Source organism: Panulirus ornatus, chromosome 34 (assembly GCF_036320965.1).
Source record: "Panulirus ornatus isolate Po-2019 chromosome 34, ASM3632096v1, whole genome shotgun sequence".
Taxonomy (NCBI): Eukaryota; Metazoa; Arthropoda; class Malacostraca; order Decapoda; family Palinuridae; genus Panulirus; species Panulirus ornatus.
This window is the reverse complement of record NC_092257.1, coordinates 16,303,843-16,326,255: the sequence shown is the minus strand read 5'-3', so window position 1 is coordinate 16,326,255 and position 22,413 is coordinate 16,303,843. Positions and strand designations below refer to the sequence as shown.

At 39.5% G+C, this 22,413-nt stretch overlaps 1 protein-coding gene and 1 long non-coding RNA gene across 3 annotated transcripts in view; both read right to left on the bottom strand.

The window, feature by feature from the left end:
- The window catches only part of LOC139759938 (uncharacterized), a 38,780-nt gene extending 27,351 nt beyond the window's left edge, over positions 1–11,429 (bottom strand). Inside the window, 4 exon segments of the mRNA XM_071682591.1 lie at positions 748–973; positions 1,422–1,578; positions 1,714–1,954; positions 11,175–11,429. Of these exon segments, the coding sequence (XP_071538692.1) occupies positions 748–973; positions 1,422–1,578; positions 1,714–1,954; positions 11,175–11,262 (712 nt within the window). The 5' untranslated portion in view covers positions 11,263–11,429.
- A 528-nt stretch (positions 11,430–11,957) lies between these two features.
- LOC139759941 (uncharacterized) lies at positions 11,958–19,334 on the bottom strand. Of its 2 annotated transcripts, none has more exons than XR_011715175.1 (5): positions 19,228–19,334; positions 18,741–18,896; positions 17,180–17,308; positions 16,568–16,776; positions 11,958–12,693 (listed from the first exon to the last, which is right to left on the bottom strand). It is a non-coding gene; the product is annotated as an uncharacterized lncRNA (long non-coding RNA). The 2 variants fall into 2 exon arrangements; XR_011715174.1 differs by lacking the exon at positions 11,958–12,693 and adding an exon at positions 15,388–16,331.
- Between the last annotated feature and the right edge of the window lie 3,079 nt (positions 19,335–22,413).

Genomic DNA, 22,413 nt, shown 5'->3' with positions numbered 1-22,413 from the left:
ATCACACACTTTTGAAGCACTGAATCCCCCCCAGATGAACCAGTTTGTGAGACAGGCTAATTGCAATAAGACCCTGCTTTAACTCCACCTCATTACAGAGGACAATTCCTTTCCCCCTTTTCTTGATGTAAAACTTTTATTGATAACAATCCATCATCATTTGCAAGATTCCCTTCAACGTTTCATCATTATTCCCACAAGTTGGCATGTGGTTAGTGCAATCTTTGGCCAAGGTAGTCAAACTAGTGTCACTGCATACATTAGGTCAATATACCTCTTAAGGATAAATTTACGACGAGAGGGACAGGATAATGGACAAAGATACAGAGGATCCGACAGGGGCACCAACGTTTAAACGGAGCTCCGACAGGGGCACCAACGTTTAAACGAAGACCCTGACAGAGGATCTAACGTTTATATGGAGACCTCGACAGAGGATCCAACGTTTAAACGCAGACTCCGACAGGGGAACAATCATTCAAACGAAGACCCCGACAGAGGATCTAACACTTAAACAGAGACCCCGACAGGGGAACCAACGTTTAAATGAAGACCCCCGACAGAGGACCCAACATTCAAACGAAGACCCTGACAGAGGATCCAACATTTAAACGAAGACCCCGACAGGGGAAACAACGTTTAAACTGAAACTCCGACAGAGGATCCACCACTACACGAAGACCCCCCTCCCGACAGGGGAACCCACCATTTCACACGGAGGAGCCCGACAGGGGAGGCGTCTCTTACCTTGCTCGTCAAGGATGTCGGTGATGAAGATAGACCAGTTGTGTTCACCCGTGACCGGGTCATCGTCGGCAGTGTTGAAGACGTCCGAGAAGAGGATGGTCTGTGTGCCCTTCGTCTCCCCTACGTCGCTGGCCACGCCCACGTCCCACGCCCACGTCCTCAGCCAGATGGACCCGCCGATGGGGCTCAGGAACTTGGACTCGTATGTTCTCTCGCCGCCCACCCCCTGTCTCAGGGGGGGAGGGAAAACGGAACGTTTAAGGGGGGATTTATAATGTCTGGGGGCAATGGTGTCATCAGAATAGTGGCTCGGACAATCAGAACAGGTAGGTACTCAGGGGCGAGCTATCAGAAGCTCCTGTCCTTTTGAGCAATCAGGATAAGGGAGTGAGAGACACTGGCCAATTTTTTTTTTATTGTCTGTTTTCATAAGGCTAATCTAGAATCTACAGATCGATAAACAAAAGGTATTTTAAGGCACCGTTAGAGAAATTCCACGGGGGAAATATGATGGGTATATAATCTCTCTCTCTCTCTCTCTCTCTCTCTCTCTCTCTCTCTCTCTCTCTCTCTCTCTCTCTCTCTCTCTCTCTCCCTACCCTTACCCGTTCCTCCCTTACGTCTAAACACTCTCACTGGCTCCATCTTACCTCATTATTCACATAGTTACTCACGTGGAGGTTAGAACAGGTGGTCCTCTTGCCCGATATCCTGAGGGAGCGGCTCCAGATGGAGTCGTCGCCGACCAGGTCCAGCTGGTCCGTCTCGAACCTGGCCGAGGCATTCTGCGGCAACGTCAACTTGCCGAAGAGACGCGACAGATCCCACTTTCTACAATGAATATACACCCATTTTTCTATAGTCAATACTCTAAATCTATTACCCACTTTCTGTAATGAATTTGCACCCGTTTTCTATGATTTTATATGATACACTGAAGAAAACTGTGATTTCCTTTGTACTCACTTGGAGCCCAGCTCGGAGGTGGAGCAGCGTCTCTTGATGTCGTACCGCACTGGCCACTCATGGATGGCCCAGCTGTACTCCTCGGGCTCCTCTACGGCCAGGCTGGTGCCGGCGATCTCCACGTCGATCTCCACGGTGACATTGGTGCCCGGGCCACCCCAGGAGAAGGTGGCATTACCCCGCAGGCCTCCCCAGGAGAAGGTCGAGTACAGGAGAACGGACGACGTGGCCTCCGTGCCAGCTATCGGAAGAAAAGGGAAAATATGGTCTTAATTACCATTTAAACGATATATGAATACTTACATATACTATATATATATATATATATATATATATATATATATATATATATATATATATATATATATATACATACAATACAAATCGTGAGTTTCGAATAAATGGCAACAATTGCGCCAGGCTGGGGGCGGGGCGCCACAGTGACGTCACAAGCAATGCCTTCCTCCCGCCAAAACTAGACAGTTGTCATGTCTGGCAAGATTGTGTCGCAATTCCCCCATCTAAAATGATTTATTTTGACATTTTCGACCCCAGAATCACCCTGAACTTCCCTTTCAACAACAGAGGAGATACATGCACCACCAGACATATATCTTACAATTACCTTATAGGTTAGATTGTACAGAATCAAGAACTAATACATTTTAGCATTCTTATACATCAATGTTGCTAAAGTTTGAGAAATATGACATTTAATGAACTTAAATACGAAATTATATGGATGTGTCTAACTACACTACAGTCATTTAACGAACCTTGTACATACGGACCTTTAAACACTGCCATTTAAATACGAGCCTTTAAAGCCAATCACGCAAACGCGAACTTAAAATTCGTCCATCTAACTCCGTCATCCACTAAAAAGCCATTTAAATCCTATATCTAAGCATTAACCTCCTTACTGCGAAATATCAACTCATAAGTTTAAAATGTTATTTAAACACTAGCAATTAAAGTTTGTCAGTTAAATGAAAAAAAATAAAGCAATACATCATCAAAATTCGAACTTTTCAATTTGTCAATTCAACACTTCCTTTAAATCACCAAACAACCGCGAAATTTTAAACTCTCTATTTAAACTATTTAAACTTTCATTAAAGCGACAAATTTCAAAGTCAGTTAATTTGACTATCCTTCAAACTCTATTCTTTTAACTTTAACCTTTAAAAGGTAAGTTAAAAGCTGTCGTGAACTAAGTATAACCTTTGAATTACATTATTCAAATTCAAAATTATAAACTGCATTAAACTTTTGTCCTTTACCGCGAAATTTTAAATTCCGCCAATGATAAAAGCCCATTTAACTGCGCCGCTCTGCCATTTAAACCCATTCATTCCAACTCCCTTTAAACTCTTTGTTTACTACGCGCTCTCTCATTCATAAGTCATCTAGATCGCCTTAGTGATACTCCATTCATAAAAGTAATTAATGTAATTTCATTTAGACTTAATATTGCTTTTCTTAAGAAGTGAATATTTTATTCCCTTTATTACTTAATGTTAAAATGTTTGTTAGGAAGGAGTTACTGTTGCCTTTGTCTGTTAACAGTGCTATACTGTTACCTCTCTTGAATAACGGAGATAAGTGAAGGGATGGGGGGAAAGGTCTAATGACTTACGAAATACTGAAGTGATTATTTATCAATATGAATAAAGTTGTCTACTGTAATTGGGAGAGGACTGAGGATATCGAGTGGAGATTTTAATCAGATAACAATGCGAAAGGATATTAGGAAATATCTTTTAATTAACGGGATAACTGACAATCAAAATCCGCCGTTACCATATATATATATATATATATATATATATATATATATATATATATATATATATATATATATATATATATATATATATATATGTGTGTGTGTGTGTGTGTGTGTGTGTATATGGGTGGGTTGGGCCATTCTTTCGTCTGTTTCCCTGCGCTACCTTGCTAACGCGGGAGACAGCTACTAAGTATAATAAAAAACATAATATAATATAAACACACACACACACACACACACACACACACACACACACACACACACACACACACACATATATATATATATATATATATATATATATATATATATATATATATATATATATATATATATATATATATTCATACATATTCGCCATTTCCCGCATTAACAAGGTAGTGTTAAGAACAGGGGACTGAGCCTAAGAGGAAAAATCCTCACTTGGCCCCCTTCTCTGTTCCCTCTTTTGGAAAATTAAAAATCGGGAGGGGAGGATTTCCAGCCCCCCGCTCTATCCCCTTTTAGTCGCCTTCTACGACACGCAGGGAATACGTGGACAGCATTCTTTCTCTCATATATATATATATATATATATATATATATATATATATATATATATATATATATATATATATACATATATATATATATATGGAAAGGTGTGTGGGGCCTGGATGTGGAAAGGGAGCTGTGGTTTCGGTGCATTACACATTACAGCTAGAGACGGGGTGTGAACCCCTCGCTGGAAGGGGGTGGGGGGGGGGAATATGGATATGTACATTATATATGTATATGCCTGTGTATGCATATGCATGTATACTTTGAAATGTATATGTATGTATACGTGCGTGTGTGTGGGCGTTCATGTATATACATGTGTACGTGGGTGGGTTTGGGCCATTCCTCGTCTGTTTGCTTGCGCTACCTTGCTAACGCGGGAGACGGCGGTTAAGTATAATAAATCTACATGCATATAATTAATGCCTCCCCACGACACGTCAGTGGGATAAGCAATAACTCATTTACTCACGAACGTCTACAATTTAACAGCTTAAATAAACAGAAACCAGCACTCAATTCACATCATTAATTGGCCCTAGCTTTAACAAACTGCCTGCGGTCGTTTCGACCCAACAGGCGCCTTGAATTACTTAACGACCTCGTCACGAGTCCGTTGTCCAATTACATTAGCATGGGAAACGTACTAACATTACCTGATTTGCATAATGGTCCGGAGACGTAAAAAAAAAAAAAAAAAAAATTGACTGATGACTTCCTCACTCCATCATGTAAACTTACGACACTTGGGTTATGACAGCAACATATACATCTTTTAAAAGTGATTCCATTATTATTATCAATAATTCAGATATTCTTAAGTTTCATCGATTTGCTACGCCCCGGCAATATATATATATATATATATATATATATATATATATATATATATATATATATATATATATATATATATATATATATATATATATATATAAGTAAATATGATATGTAATAAATCATTCAACTTGATTCCGTTGTATATTTCGTGGGTCGAGGTGAACTTTTGAAAGACGTTTGTCAAGCGTGGCTCACTACCTACCCCGCGTTGAAGTCTCCTCTCACTCTTGACTCCCCGCTTATATATATATATATATATATATATATATATATATATATATATATATATATATATATATATATATATATATATGATAAATATGATATGTAATAAGTAATTTAGCTTGATTCCAAGATATATTTCGTTGATCGAGGTGAACTTTTGAAAGACGTGTTTGATCACTACCTACTCCGTGTTGAAGTCTCCACTCACTCCCTCGACCCAACGCCTGAGTGAACCCACGTAAATTGGTGGGGTGGAAAGTGTGTGCGTGTGCGTGTGTGTGTGTGTGTGTGTGTGTGTGTGTGTGTGTGTGTGTAGTAAAGCCAAACCCACCTATGGACTTCAGAGAAGGTGGTCAAATTGGTCAAAAACAGAGTTTAAAGGAGTGTTTAACCTAATGCTTAAATACATCACCAAGGCCACACAAGAGCAAGCAGGCGTCCCAAACCACCACACTAACCCACATTACCTGTATTAAGGTTAACGATCCATCACGCCAACACAATAACAAAGTCATGTGGGGGGGTACATCTTTCTAATGTCGCCAGCCTAGTTAAGTGGCAATTAAAAAGGCAACAGTGAGCTTTCTACTGAGCATTCATGGCCATATACAGAAGCTACTAGTACCCCTATGCTTTAACTCTCTCTCTCTCTCTCTCTCTCTCTCTCTCTCTCTCTCTCTCTCTCTCTCTCTCTCTCTCTCTCTCCTCGACGTTTTCTATAAAAGAGTAATATGCGCACTGAAGTGCAATTCTAAGTACACGAGAATATACCTCAGAGGCTGCAACCAAGAACTGGTCTATCTACAGATGTCGCAAGTTGCAATTGCACCGGAAAGAAATATATTGAGAAAAAAAGGTTGATATAACAACTTAATTTCGCACACTGGGAAAGGTTCACTTTAGCCTCTGCTTCCACATGGTATCTCCTGTGTTTACCCCGTCTGCCTTGCGTTGTGTTGCGTCTGCCTTGTGTCGTCTTGCGTCTGCCTTGTGTCGTCTTGCGTCTGCGTTACGTTGTCTTGCGTCTGCCTTGCGTCGTCTTGCGTCTGCCTTGTGTTGTCTTGCGTCTGCCTTGCGTTGTGTTGCGTCTGCCTAGCGTCGTCTTGCGTCTGCCTTGCCTCCACCTTGAGTCTGCCTTGCGTCCGCCTTGCGTCTGTCTTGCGTCCTCTTGGACAACCCGCGTCGTACGTAATTCCCCCCACACCCCATCACAACGTACGAATCCTCCAATCGCCACCCAACGATGCGTCCCAGACCGTAACTGCCGACCCATAATAGTGATGGAATGGTGTCGTTTGCCTTGTCAGTGTACCGGACTGGAGTCCAGACTTTCCCTGCAAGGGCTGATGAGGCGAAATTTCCCAAGCTTTCGCCTCAAAACAGCTACTTTCCCTTCAGCCACAAACCCACTACATGTCTACACCCTACAGGATCACACCCTAAACCCGTCCTGACACCCTACACCCCAAGCTACTGTATACAAGAATACAATTGAATACATCTCAAATGTCGTCTTGTCGATTTCAACACCCAGCACTTCACTTAGGGTCTACTATACAGAGGTCTGGCCCTCAAGGACAGACTCCTAGGTTTCAAACTGTTACTATAACCTGTTTAATTTCATACCAATGGTTTGGGTGAGTCAGATGACGACATGGAATTAGTGTAATGTTCCTAAATTTCTTGTACGATCGAGACTATAATCCCTATAGCAATCCCTGAAAGATCTAAAAACCTCAATTTGAAACTATCAAAATCAAAATATACAGCGGAAGACAAGCTACACTGGCAATCAGGGCAATTCTTTTAATTGCAAGTAAATTTGCAATCATATTCAAATTAGTAAATACGAACAGCAAAACATGAAGTACTTATATACCCTTTAAAGCTGCTGTTTACATGATCATTGAGCATTAATCTATCTCATATCGCAATCACTTGCGACCGTGGAGGGAAGTATTGCACTGCAATCAAACATTACATCATGACTATCGAAGGATCTGCCTTCACATACGATAGCAATGACGTACGTATGTGGAAAGGATGGGAAATCAAATGAGAGTCTAACGTCAGAGAACGGCAAAGAATGGTCATGCGAGTGTAAACAACATGGATCACAGCTGGATATCAAATGAGCGTCTGGAGACAGATGGTTCCAGGCAGAGGTCAAGCGAATGTCTCTAGTCATTGTACGAATACAATTAAAAAAAAAAAAATACCTGGAGTGGGTGAAAGTTTCCAGTGGAACATGGAACTGGGGTGACATCTATTGCCTTCCACCACTGGACAGATTGTTTGCCCTTGGCCTGTGGTAACATGCAACGTTGGTAACCCTTCCTCCTTCAGGTATGACTTGTGTAAACAATGTCTACGTCACGTCCAGCAAGCTCAGTCGGCGGCCCAAGGGCTTCTCCATCTACATGATGACTTGCAAAAGGCGTCTCCATCTCTCTGCTGACCTACAGATGGCGTCTCCATCACTGCGATGACACGCATAAGGCTTCTCCATCTCGCTGCTGAGGCAGAGAAAGCGTTTCCACTTCCATCTCTCTGGTGACACAGAGAAGGCGTCTCCATCCCTATGGTGCCATAAAGAAGGAGTCTCCTTATCTCCAATAACAAACAGAAGGCGACTCCGCCTCTCTAGCGACATATAGAAGGTGTCTCCATCACTCTGGTGCCATATAGAAGGATTCTACCTTTCTCTGGTGACATGTGGAAGGCGCCTCCATCTATCTGGTAACATAAAGAGGGTGTCCACGACAAGGTGATCCTTGCCCAACAGTCTATACTCCCAGACAACGAAGAAAACGAACTCTTAATCCAAGACAAGAAAGGAAAATGGACTCTCTACTTGAAGACAAGGAGAGAATCTGACCATTGCAAGATGTGGCGGGAAACGTGCTCTCTTTTTCCCCTCCCAGTAAAACGCGACCAGATGACGCAGTAACCCACCACCAAGCACGCACAACCACACCGCTGACACAGGAGGCACAACACTGCCCCAGCCACTCAGCAACAGAGAGCCAAGCGGCCGTGGAAACCCTAGTGATATCTCCAGACGCCGAGGGCGGTACAAAACCAACTTCCAGAGAACAACAAACGCACTACCTCAGGCTTGGCGACCCTTCTTGTGAGAGAACCAACTTCCTGGCTACTACCTTTCCCAGCGCCAGATATATGACCAGAAAGGAGTAACTTTATCCCTCGAAAACAGCCCAACTCACCTCACCGTTACCTACCTTCCGTTACGCTAAAATAGGTCAGTCCCCGTTCCCTTTCGCTGCGCTCGGAAAACACACACACACACACATAAACACACGCACACACACACACACACACACACACACACACACACACACATATATATATATATATATATATATATATATATATATATATATATATATATATATATATAACGAAATTCCCTCAAATTTTCTCTTCTCTGTCATTGAAGCATTTTTATCTGTGATGGCTGAGTTGCTATGGTTTGAAAAGAGAATGGAAGACGTTGAAACAACATATGTCGTGTCGTTTAAACTAGATACGTCGTGTTTTGTAAAGTAAAACCAGGTCAAGCCAACACATGACCTCACCTCAAGATGACACCGCAAGATTCCGTGGCTCCTAGATCCCCGACTGCCAAAGTAATTAATGCAAGATATAGCATGGCAACGGAGGGAGGCGTGTATGGCAACGGAGGGAGGCGTGTATGGCAACGGAGGGAGGCGAGTATGGCCAAGGAGGGAGGCGAGTATGGCGCGTGGCAAGAGTGATGGCGAGTTGAGATTTAATGGTATGGGATCGAGATGTGGTGGTAACTGTGGTAGGTGTGGTGGTAGCTTTGGTAGGTGTGGTGGTAGATGTGGTAGTAGCTGTGATAGGTGTGGTGGTAGCTGTGGTAAGTGTGGTGGTAGCTGTGATAGGTGTGGTGGTAGCTGTGGTAGGTGTGGTGGTAGATGTGGTGGTAGCTGTGAGAGGTGTGGTGGTAGCTGTGGTAGTGGTGGTAGTGGTGGTATGGGGCCTTGATTCAGACCATCTCCTCCCGATCCTGCTTCTAGCCAGCCAGGCGGGCGAGCGGGCGGGGTCCCAAGGCCAACAGGTGCTAACGGGGATATCATGAAATGGGATGCAGGACGGAGGGAGGGAGGGATACCACAACATGGGATACAGACCATGATGTGGCCACGTCCCAACCAACAGAACCTGGGGGCGTTGGCATGACCAGGTGTATAGCACACACACACACACACACACACAGATCCTGGGGGGGTGACCTGACCAGGCGTGTCGCATCCCCTAGATTCCGGGGGGAGACGTGACCAGGCGCCTCCTATCCCAACTCTGGGAGAGACGTGACCAAAGGGCGTCCCACCCTTAGGGTCCTGAGAAAGATGGCTGACCCGGTGCATCAACAATAGATAGGTGATCACACGGATATATTCCAGCCATCGTCTCATGACGCCATGCAATCTCACATGCATAGAGCCACTGCATGACAACATGTTTGTGTGTGTGTGTGCTATAAGGATGAAAATCAAACCATGATCCTGGCTGGCGTTAGACCTTATACACCCCTTGGCTGATGTGTCCCTCCTGCACGCAGGTTTAAATCATTTTCACACAATTGTGTTGTTTGTTCCGTTTTCTGGACGTCAAGAATTGCATTAGTTTCTTTATTTTGTTGGTTGCAATCCTCTCTCTGTGTGTCCACGACAGTTCATCATTCCGGCTCTTAAGAATGTCTATGGGCTGATAAGTCTTCCAAAACATTGACCTAATTTTCCTTTTAGTATCGTGTACTTCTGAAAACGGTCACACACACACACACACACACACACACACACACACACACAGACGTGCCCCAGGACCCATTTCTGGAAAGGTATGCTGGAGTTATTCCAGGACACCTTTTCCAGGTCCTCCTGCAGCTTCTGCCTCACTATATATATATATATATATATATATATATATATATATATATATATATATATATATATATGTGTGTGTGTGTGTGTGTGTGTGTGTGTGTGTGTGTGTTGATCACGGGCACTACCGGGTACACAACTCAAGTCTGGTGTGGTGAACGTGATATAAACGTAAGTTAGGAAGATATCCAATGGTATCTCTCTGTTAAATTTGGTCTTAATAGTCATCTTTTACACCTGTAGTCTTACAAAATATGAACTACTTCGAACGAGCTACAGTCAGACATTGAGGAACGTGTCGTATGAGTACAGAACACAGGTGTTTTATATATATATATATATATATATATATATATATATATATATATATATATATATATATATATATATATATATTACTGCCAATGGTAAGGCTATATCAAACCACGTAGCATTCTCTGAGAGACAATGGGGTTAAAATGAAGCAACATTAACGAAAACTAATTCTACTACTTGATGATTACCATGATCAATCTATTGAACATTATGGTAACATATGCTTTGTTCTACATCGCTGTTCTTCTGTGACAAATTACCGATCTAATTTTCATTTCCTCGTATGAACATTCTTACATTATCATCTTAAATTGCCCTTTTAATTACTGCTACAGCGTAAACTTGACGTAACTATACTGCAAAGTTATCTAGTTTAATTAGTAATGAAGATGAGGACTTCAACAGCCAAAATCAACACAGCCATGTTGTATCACAAATACAATGGACATAATTAGTCCCAAATGAGATTTTGTACACGATTACGAAACAATGGAAGTACATGCATCATGTAATTCTCTTGTGTTCATTATCAAATCTATGAAACGGCCGAATCTAGGAAGTACAGGATGAAATACAGGAAATTCTTTTTTTTCTCCCTCGGTATCCTTGAACGATACCATTTTCCTATTCTATGTACAAATGTCAGACATCAACTATAACACATAATTTATGGCTCTATTCCACACATATCGAGCTGGTTCGCAGACCCAGCCATCAATAGCAGCAGGCAGGTTACTACAAATAAAGGAAAGTTGTCTCAATCAACGCCATCGCACACCTTACTTTACCGTTAAGTGAACAACAGAAGTGTAACTTGCCTGGAAAGGCTGATCCCAGCCAAGACGCTGCCCACAACCCTACCAGCAGGAGTCCTACGGGCTGCCTTCGCCCGTCTGCAGGCCTCATATCTGCTTCTCAAATGTCCTGTAGAACTCCACTTGGTCACATCCCTTTACAATTCACCAAGAGATAAGATAAATCACGTCCGCACTGACATTGCTCACTAGTGACACTCCAGGATGAGTGGCTGAACACAGATACGTTCTTAACTTTCACCACGGGTCCCTCGACAGCACTGCCAGTGGTATGAAGTTTTCTTAAAGATATTCATCATCAGTAAGATAAATAAGACCACATGTAGTTTAAGATCATTAGAATACGGGCTAAAATGCAAGAGAAGATAATGTACCTTCCTCAAATGATCATAAATCATATTAATCTTTGGAAGCGTTTTGAGGTAGTGCTGCCATCTCTTGAGTATATAAAGAACTGAAACATCGTTGCATTTCCCCCGGTCATAACGAATGTCGATATAATTACTTGCTCGACTCCATCCAGTTAATTGAGACAGTGGTCAAATTATATGACAGTAGATGATTTCATGGGTTACCATAAAGCTATTTTACGCAGACAAATAGACGTGTAAATAATCATTCCCGTTGGGGAGTACGAGGCAACCCTACCCAACAGTGAAGGTTAATTAAAGCTCTAGGCTACCCCATGCCACGCAAATACCATAATTTGTCTCTCAAGATTGACCCATTCAAAAGGATCATGAAACCCTATGATAGCGTCGTTGCTTTACTAAAGCCGGGGCCATTATATACTCACGACTCTGCTCCCTGCTTGCTGTTCAGGACGAAGAGATCAAATGCAAACTTGGTCAACAGAATTACCGTAACGCCTTATACCATTCTACACTTGTGTTGTTAAATTGGTGAATTGACAACGTATTTCCCCGATGGCAATATCCCATCTCAGATGCGTGAGATGTATCCTTAATCTACGTACTATAAGTAGTTCCCTAATATAACACTGTCATATAATCCATTCATTGATACTCATCCTGACAGTTCACTTGGTGTATATTGTTATATAACTCATCCTCCGTCGTCTAGTACTAGTTAGCATGTTAATCGGGCTGAGAGAGGATAGTAATTCGTTGTTACAGAGGCAAAGCCTTTAAAAAAGTGAATTCTTGCTTGATACTTATGGATGCCATAGGTCATTCATTCCAGCAATACGAGTACCAAAAATACGTACATGCGGACATACAAACAGCGCCACACAAATACGTGTGCCCGGGTCGTTAAAAGGACAATGGTTAATAGTAATATCTTACATCTTAATATCAGTTACAGTCTTATCTTAGAACCGATGACACGCGTATCTGGAGTGTACTCTACATATGGAGTTCTTAGCAACATACTTTCTGATGCTCTCCCACCGAACATGTCTGTCTCCACCAAAATCTTCCTCCTGGGTCAGTGTGTGAACTCATGCCATCTTCCCCCAAACCAGTTGCTAATCATAAGTGTGGTGGCGCAACGCACGAATCTAAAAGGAAAACTGTGAGTGACAATGCATTCTATGACTCAGAGTAGTTGTCATACGTTCCTTAACTTTCAGTAATTCCACAGTGTTCCTTTCATTCTTTTTTTTAAACGCTTCTGTAGGATTTGAGGGTTATCTACCCAACCTCATCCCTGCATCATCTCTTACTTACGTACTCCTTCTATACTCCATCTATATTTTCTGGTGTTCCATACAATTCTAGTTTTCTTTTTCTTTGCAGCTCTTTACCTATTGTCAGTTCATTTCCCCTCGAATTTCTCATCACTGAGCACAGCCTTGATAGGAATTTTGGTTCTGATTGTCTTCTTACCTTTCTCATTGCTCCATGCTTATTCCTCATCTCTCCCACACATCTCAGCTCAACCTACAATACTTTCCTTAAGTATTTCTCGTGCATCTTCCACCTTCCCTTACAGCTCTCATTTGGAAGATTCTGAAGTCCTGCTTTCATTGTCTTTCCATGCTATTTATCAACCTTTCCATCACAATGTTTTTCATGCATTCTTACTTCCTTATTTCTCATGCTCTTCACCCTGTTGGCAGTTTATTTTACATATGAGATAATCTAACAAACCTGAGAGGATTGGATTGGATTATGGTATTTAGGCTTATAAGCCAAGCACTGGAGCTTCTAAGGCTATTCAACACTAAAAATCTAAGAGGGATGTATGTACTTTCATTCCAGTCCACCATGAACTTCATCCTGCCCAGTACTACACAAGCTCACTTGTCAGGATACAGTCCACTCTTTCCTTGATTCTAACTGTTTCCTTAATTCTAAGTGTTTCCTTGATTCTAACTGTTACTATGAGCAGAGCATTTCTCCTCTATCTATCCTCACTCACTACTTTACATCCTCCCTTTGCTCTACATCACCCCTTTATCTATCCTTGATCACACTATCCAATGACCATCTACCTTCCTGTCACCATTCCCCTTCCAATCAATCTCACTCAAGGTTGGTTAGCTGTTAGGGCTTTAGGCTTATCAACTGCCACAATAATTACAGCCATCAACATCAAGCCACACCTACTGTACAAAAATTCTGTAACACCTTCAGATGTTAAGGATTACTCTAAGACCACATACAATATGCATGTAGCCCTTCAAATTCACTCAAGGCATTCACACTACATGTCCCCATCTGATCAAGAGTTTGATTAAACATCTTATTCTGAGTGTTTTTTCACCACTTGCCATACAACCAAAGGACATAACCATTACAACCACCTTCCAATTGAGCTAAAGGTAAAGTCGTTCTAATGTCTACTGAATATGAACCTGGATTGTAAATCATATGAATATGAGTGCTTTTCATGCAATACTTGGCCAATCAGTCAATGCTATCCATTTTGCAGACTCAAAACATTGAAGAGTATTATCATAATTCTACATTAGGGCACTAGCAGTAGATGTCTTGATATCCAATTGACCTCATATTGAGTTTGATAAAAATAATTTCATATTCAAAGGCAATGAAATATGCATTTCGAATTAAAGATCTGTAGAAGACAGTTTGAATGATTTTCAGCAATTTCTCTATTTCTCTTATCACTGATACTTTGAGAGGGCACTTAATATTCCTACATCTTCCCTTTGGCCACACAGTGTTGCTCTATCAAATATGGAATGTTGCACACTGCAAGACATGAACTAATCAATTCTCCAAAACACTGTCTTCTGCACTGCAGATACAGTTTTCTTGAACATGAACAAATGATAAGCATCTTGCTGAATAAAATATCCACTTTTCATCGTCAACTGACATATGAAGTTAAGTTGGACAATCAACAACACAATTTACGCATGAAGAAAACTGTTGATTTCAAGCATTCAGAGACACTTTTGCCGTGCTGGTTAGATAGCACTCAGAGACAACCATGTGATCATGTGTGTGCTGCACAAAGCATATGCAATTGTTCATGTGTAAGTAGTACATCATCTCTAAATTATTTTACTGAATTTTAGTTTTAACTGATGTCTTTCCGTAAGACATATTCTGTTCCCTCTGTCAGCAGCAGTTTCTCTTCATATATCTTGCAACTAAATCCTAATGAGCAAAAATTTCTTAACACAGCCATGCCCAATTCATAAATGTCTGTGCATTAAGTACAACCTCTATCTATCTTCCCATTTCTTGCCAGCAGAAACATTACCCAACATCTTTGCTCTAGCACACATTTCACAGATCAGATCCACACCTGAAATAAACTAGGTTATCTCTCTCAGGTATTCATAGATTCAACTTATTCATTCTTGGGATTCTGCCTTGATAATCTCATTGAGTCACTCTCCCTTGAATGTGAGAGAATACTTCATTTTTTAGTAATGCTGTTGCTTTCTGCTTGATCAGTTCCCTGCAACCATAATGTAAATGTCATGGCATTTCAGTTTCTGTTCAATACAGCTGGTGCATATATGAACAAAATCCTAGAATTGCCTGCCTCTGCCTCAAGACAATAGCTAACTGTGCACTGAGAAAGGCTGATGTAGTTCATATATCAATAAAATAAGGTCTCTTGGCCAATTTTCTATAACACTATTTGTCCTTAGTTCATTCTGAGCTATCAGTTTCACTTCATTTGCATCACATAGTTATCAATTTCAAATTCATATTCTGAATAAAACCAAAATTATCACAAAGTTTACTTATACGTCCTTTTGTGCAAAAGACAAAAGGATAGATAATATGATAATATCTCAGGGTTTTTAGAGGCTTTAATATATTACAAGCCTTATTGTCCAGAGCTTTTCAAAACAAAATTCTTTTTGAGGTCTTATTTGTATATATTCCAGAATTAGCACAGCTGCAGGAATTCCCAAGGGGAATAAGCATGAGAAGTATAGAAATATTTGGTGAAGAACATATCTAAACACCATAAATGTGATGGTTTTAATGGAAAAAAAATAAGATTACATTTCCAGTTTAAATAAGCCACAGATGAACACTCCTAATTGGTAGTTTTAACCTCTAACTGCCTCATTTGGGATCTGCACATCACCTCCAGCCCCTCATCTTCATCAGGCCAAATTCCAATTAAAATACTTTTGGTATGTGTAAAGCTTTACAAAATTGCTGCACATTTGGGCATCTTGTATCTTCCCCTATAGCTGTGCTGATTCAAGAATATGTACAAAAAATACCTCAAAAAAATTGAATTCTGAAAAACTATGGCCATTCTCTATATCCAATTTAAGATGCATTAAACCTAGATGACATATACAACACTCCAATTTATCCAGAAACACATACACCTGACCTAAAAGTAGTTTGGTAGGAAGCCTAAATCAATAACAAAGGTTGATAAATAGGGTCTCAGATGATCATGTAATCATAATATTCTAAATCATCATGAATTTTAAAGCTATGTCACAATTTTCTTCCACATCATTCTCTAAATGAGATGATATCAACAAAAAAATAAGTTCTTGGTAAAACATACTCTCTAACTTAAGAGCATGCTTTCAAAACATGGTTGAAAGAAGATAGGGTTAAAAGTGGTAGATGGTTCTGTTTTCATACATATTTGCCATTTCCCACATCAGCAAAGGTAGCATCAAGAACAGATGATTGAGCCTTGGAAGAAAAAATTCTCACTTGGCCCCCTTCTCTGATTCTTCTTTGGGAAAGTAAAACAGCAGGGTAAGTTAAAGTACAAAAAAAAATTTACACAGATTGTGAAGAACTAGTTCATAGTTTGAAGGCCAAATATAATTTCTAAGTTTAGCATAAAACCTACGGTCAAAAGCAATTTCTGAATAAAATAGAAAACAATAACATCTATTCTTCTCTAATCAATATCTCAAGAGTTAAAAATTTATGTAGCTTAACATATAATATTATACTATTTCTTACCATTGTAGTTTCCTTTTCTTCAATTCCTTGTTTGTTCATATTCGGCTTAGCTTGAGCTGATGGATGCAATTTCATTCACAGCTTACCTTCATGGCTTGATTAGCAATACACCCATATGAAAAGGTACGTCCAGTGTCCAAAAATTTTTTCTCCAAATTGCTGTTATGAAACAGGTTGGAATATACATATCAGCTGTGCCAATATCATTTCTGTAAAAGGAATCTGTTTATAGCCATTATACAATAACTTCAACAATCCAGCCAGGATTCTCACTGTCTCACATTTAATACCTGAGAGAAGTTTGTCACATGAAACAATCTAAAATTAATTAAACTACTGTAAAATTACATCATACAACAGTAATTTCAGAAAAATCTTGAATGTTTCTACTTTAGCAATATCAAGAGTAGTACAAATGAGAGAGACTTGTGAACTTATAGAGTGTCAAGTAGATTAGATGGTGCATAATATATATAAATAAAGCACATAATATTGACAGCATATCAATGAACAGGATAATGTACAAATACATGGCTCATATCAATGCTTTTGGCAGCAAGTCCCATGAAATGTGATTGGATTGTCTCACCTACATGTTTTACATGTTCTTACCATAATAAGGACAGAAGTGCTCGATGTCCTATCAAAAGTGATATACAGAACATTCTACATCATCATCTGTAGATTTTCCAGCCAATCTCCTGGATCTTTCTACTGTAAGCTGTGCACCAGACACTTGATCTGAAAGTCAATTAGCTTTGTCAATTTTGGTTGAAAGCTTGTTTTTAGTTTATGCATATCATCAGTAAGGGAAATTATGTGATATAATTATGCTCTTCTTCAGTGAAAGTTTCAGACATTAGCTGACAGAAAATAAAATGATTCCTATTGATCTGCTCTCACTGAAGGGAAACTATTTTCACACAAAAACTTTTTCATTTCATACAGCTTCTTTGATATGAAACAACATTTCATAATTTAAAGAACACCTTTTAGAAAATAAACTTTTATTTGAGTCATGCATTAGTTTGCTTCTCTCTTACTGGGACTTCGACCTCAAACCTCAAAGAGCAAAACTTGGTGTAAGATATTACCATTTTTACTGTTTTTGAAACCATTTTTCCAGAGAAACCTTCACAGTGGTATCTGTATATATTGTTATCCATACTTATCTAAAAAACTATATAAAACATTTGAAAAATATACAAAACACAAAAATATCTATCAAATGAAAAGAATATGGAAAATCTTAATCATCCTGGTGCAGCCTACTGAAGTATTATTCCCTGTACTTGTAATGACAGGTTAGTTTTTATACTATATGATGCCGAATTTCATATAGATAATTTCTTGTGATACAACTGTATCCCAAAAGAAAGGGTTAGCATTTACAGGCCTGGATGTGGAAAGGGAGCTGCGGTTTCAGTGCATTATACATGACAGCTAGAGACTGAGTGTGAACGAATGTGGCCCTTGTTGTCTTTTCCTAATGCTACCTTGCGCACATGTGGGAGAGGGGGTTGTTATTTCATGTGTGGCGGGGTGGCGATGGGAATGAATAAAGGCAGACAGTATGAATTATGTACAAGTGTATATATGTATATGTCTGTGTGAGTATATATATGTATGCGTTGAGATATATAGGTATGTATATTTGCATGTGTGGATGTGTATGTATATAAATGTGTAAGTGGGTGGGTTGGGCCATTCTTTAGTCTGTTTCCTTGCGCTACCTCGCTAATGCAGGAGACAGCGACAACATAAAATAAATATATATATTTTATTATACTTTGTCGCTGTCTTCTGCGTTTGCAACTCATTTTTGATAGATAAAATATAATAGACAAATTACAAATCGTTTTTAAATATACTAAAAAAATAGGTATTTAGTGTAAGGTTTGGTTACTAAAAATACTTTGATTAAATGATTTCATGGACTTACACCTCCCTTTAGGTTAATATTTCTCTGAAATGAAAGTAAACGGTATCTGCTTAGAATAATGAGAGGACTTTATAAGACATCTTAAAGTATAATGATTCACTTTTGAGAAACAATGCTCAGATCTATAACAGATTTACAATCTTTTCTCTCCTCTTCAATGCTATGCCTCAACCGCAGTACAAAGTATCTAGCATTGGCTTAAAAGAATTACATTTTACTCCTTCAGTATACCTTTTTTTCTTTGAAGTCATGTGTCACAATTTTTGTTGCTGAAGTGTTAGTCAGCATAACTGTCACATGTAACATGGTCAGGAACACTGGATGAACTTGCCCCTTTCTCTCTTGAAACATCCAATGACTTGGTTACCCACAAGGGCTTCTACACTCCTGTAAATGTGGGAAAATAATTAGAAGTAGTATGAACGTCTAACTCTGTAGCCAAGCTATTCCATATGAAAATGATGATACGGGAAACTGAGTTAAATCATTCATGTGTAAATTCAAAACTTGCATAAATCAACAACTTCTAAAGAAATACAGCCTAATTTCCTCTAACAACTTATAATTTATTCATTCATATGTGATATCTGAAAAGTGTATGAATAATGGTGTCATTATAAGCAGTTCCTGGCAAATCATTGACTCTCCTGCTCACACAGAGAACTCCTTACTCTCACTAACTTTGTCAGTTTTAATGCTTAACCTTTATCTTACTAACCAACTTGTACATATCACGTAGGTTGTTTCCTCTGTCTGCTGATACATCACCATAATCAGGATGAACGCAAACAACCCGAGACGAAAACAATAGTAAATAGATTGATCGGTTCCAGCAACAAAATCTCAATTTGATACTCCCACAATATCCCTTAATTCTATATTTCCTCCTATTTTCTAATTGATATATATTAAAAATACTGAAATAAAATTATTAGAATTGTATATAATCAATTTTGATGAAAATTATTACCAAACACTTATTTGTAAAGACTTTCAGAAATGGATCAAAATCATGGCTTTATTTACAAACATTCTGGAGTGTTGGGTGAGTTTCAGACACGAATTTAGAATCAAATTCATACTTAGTTTTGCTTGAATAGTTAGAGAGTAAGAAGTAGGGGTGAGAAAACACTAATCTACTCAATAAGTATGGTAATAAGAAAGTAAATGAAAAGATATTTCCTATGTTGTATGGAAAATATGGATGTATAGACATTCGGGTATTTTTACAGTTGTTTTCTGTAATTTAGGATCTTTAATTTCTTTTAGGGAATCCTACCATATTAGTCTTGGTGAGCCATAGACTAAGCTCTCTCACTCAGTGATCATTTAATTCTTTATAATTTACCTATGTAATTAACATAATTAACATTGGAAACATGCACTAACATGTTTCTATCAGACGGAAAAAAACAAGAACATTTCCACATTTGTATCATGTCTAATTTCCTTCCTCATTACAAGGAATTTACTTATTACATATATGGCTTTTCAATGCGATTGCTTGCAAGGTATAAAAAAATGGAGAAGAAATATGAATGCAATGAATTTGATGGTGTCTTTTATATTTCACGTTAACGTCATTGTTGACAGTCCCGTAAAAGTAATTTTGATGATCATAAGTGAAAATGTTTCTCTCATATATCAAAAACTTTATCAGATAACTATTCTCTCTGTCGTGAGATACAAAATCATTACAATATGATCCATGGTCTGTATTTCTGTCTGGCAACTCGCGTTATCATACAGTACTGAAGTGACTCATACATGCCTTTCCCGTAAATGTCTTGTAAGTATATCAGAAAAGAAATGGCTTAAAGATATGATATTGAGGTAGTGAGCGCCCCTGCTGATGCGTGACTCATTCACGAATCCAGCTAATCCAACACATCAAATGCTCCTTAATATCAAACCGTTCTTTTAGGCTGTAGATTTTCGTCGCCATTTGATTTCTTTGTGGCAAAATATTTCTTTCTGCAGTTAATGTCACAGGGTTCTGAAATGCGTATATAAATATTTGAAATCTTAACTTTTGTTATTGTTTCATGCAAAATATAATTTCTAACGTGACTATGCGAATGAAGTACATAATGATGGTTATGATGATGATGATGATGATAATAATAATAATAATGATAATAATAATAATAATGATAATACTACTACTACTACTACTAATAATAATGATAATAATAACAATAATGATAATAATAATAATAATGATAATGATAATAATAATAATAATAATAATAATAAAAATAATAATAATGATAATAAATGGGTATGTTTGAAGGAATAGTGGTTCCAACAATGTTGTATGGTTGCGAGGCGTGGGCTATGGATAGAGATGTGCTGGAAATGAGATGTTTGAGGACAATGTGTGGTGTGAGGTGGTTTGATCGAGTGAGTAACGTAAGGGTAAGAGAGATGTGTGGAAATAAAAAGAGCGTGGTTGAGAGAGAGCAGAAGAGGGTGTTTTGAAGTGGTTTGGGCACATGGAGAGAATGAGTGAGGAAAGATTGACCAAGAGGATATATGTGTCGGAGGTGGAGGGAACGAGGAGAAGAGGGAGACCAAATTGGAGATGGAAAGATGGAGTGAAAAAGATTTTGTGTGATCGGGGCCTGAACATGCAGGAGGGTGAAAGGAGGGCAAGGAATAGAGTGAATTGGAGCGATGTGGTATACCGGGGTTGACGTGCTGTCAGTGGATTGAATCAAGGCATGTGAAGCGTCTGGGGTAAACCATGGAAAGCTGTGTAGGTATGTATATTTGCGTGTGTGGACGTATGTATATACATGTGTATGGGGGGGGGGGTTGGGCCATTTCTTTCGTCTGTTTCCTTGCGCTACCTCGCAAACGCGGGAGACAGCGACAAAGTATAATAAATAATAATAGATAGTAATAACTATAATGATAATAATGATAATGATAATATCATTATCACTAATAATCATAGGGTGCTCCACGTGTGTAGAACTCTCTACCCGTATTGTACAAATAGGTAATTACACACATCCTCAACACTTGTGCGGTTAAATTGAAATATAGTCTTCCCCCACATACTTAAGGGCTAGTAACCTGTCACTTAACACATTCAAGTTGATTCATCAAGTGAGACAAACGTTTCCATTTACACCAACACCATATAACAATTGTTTCCACACCAACCCGATCCGCCAATCATTCCTCTCTTTCATTTGTACCAATCCCAAATCAGGTCTCCCTGGATCTATCCCTCCCTCTGGTGGTCAGACACCTATCCCTCCCTCTGGTGGTCAAACACCTATCCCTCCCTCTGGTGGTCAAACACCTATCCCTCCCTCTGGTGGTCAGACACCTATCCCTCCCTCTGGTGGTCAAACACCTATCCCTCCCTCTGGTGGTCAAACACCTATCCCTCCCTCTGGTGGTCAGACACCTATCCCTCCCTCTGGTGGTCAAACACCTATCCCTCCCTCTGGTGGTCAAACACCTATCCCTCCCTCTGGTGGTCAGACACCTATCCCTCCCTCTCGTAGTCAAACATCTATCCCTCCCTCTGGTGGTCAAACATCTATCCCTCCCTCTCGTAGTCAAACATCTATCCCTCCCTCTGGTGGTCAAACATCTATCCCTCCCTCTGGTGGTCAGACACCTATCCCTCCCTCTGGTGGTCAAACACCTATCCCTCCCTCTGGTGGTCAAACACCTATCCCTTCCTCTGGTGGTCAAACACCTATCCCTTCCTCTGGTGGTCAAACACCTATCCCTTCCTCTGGTGGTCAGACTCTGCAACTTTGTATGTGGTTTCCGGATAGCAAATCTATTTCACACGTCCTCAATCTTAGTGTATCGTCCAATCTATACCAATACGACACACGATACCCGCATCTATAATCTTATTTCCTTCATCCGTTATGAA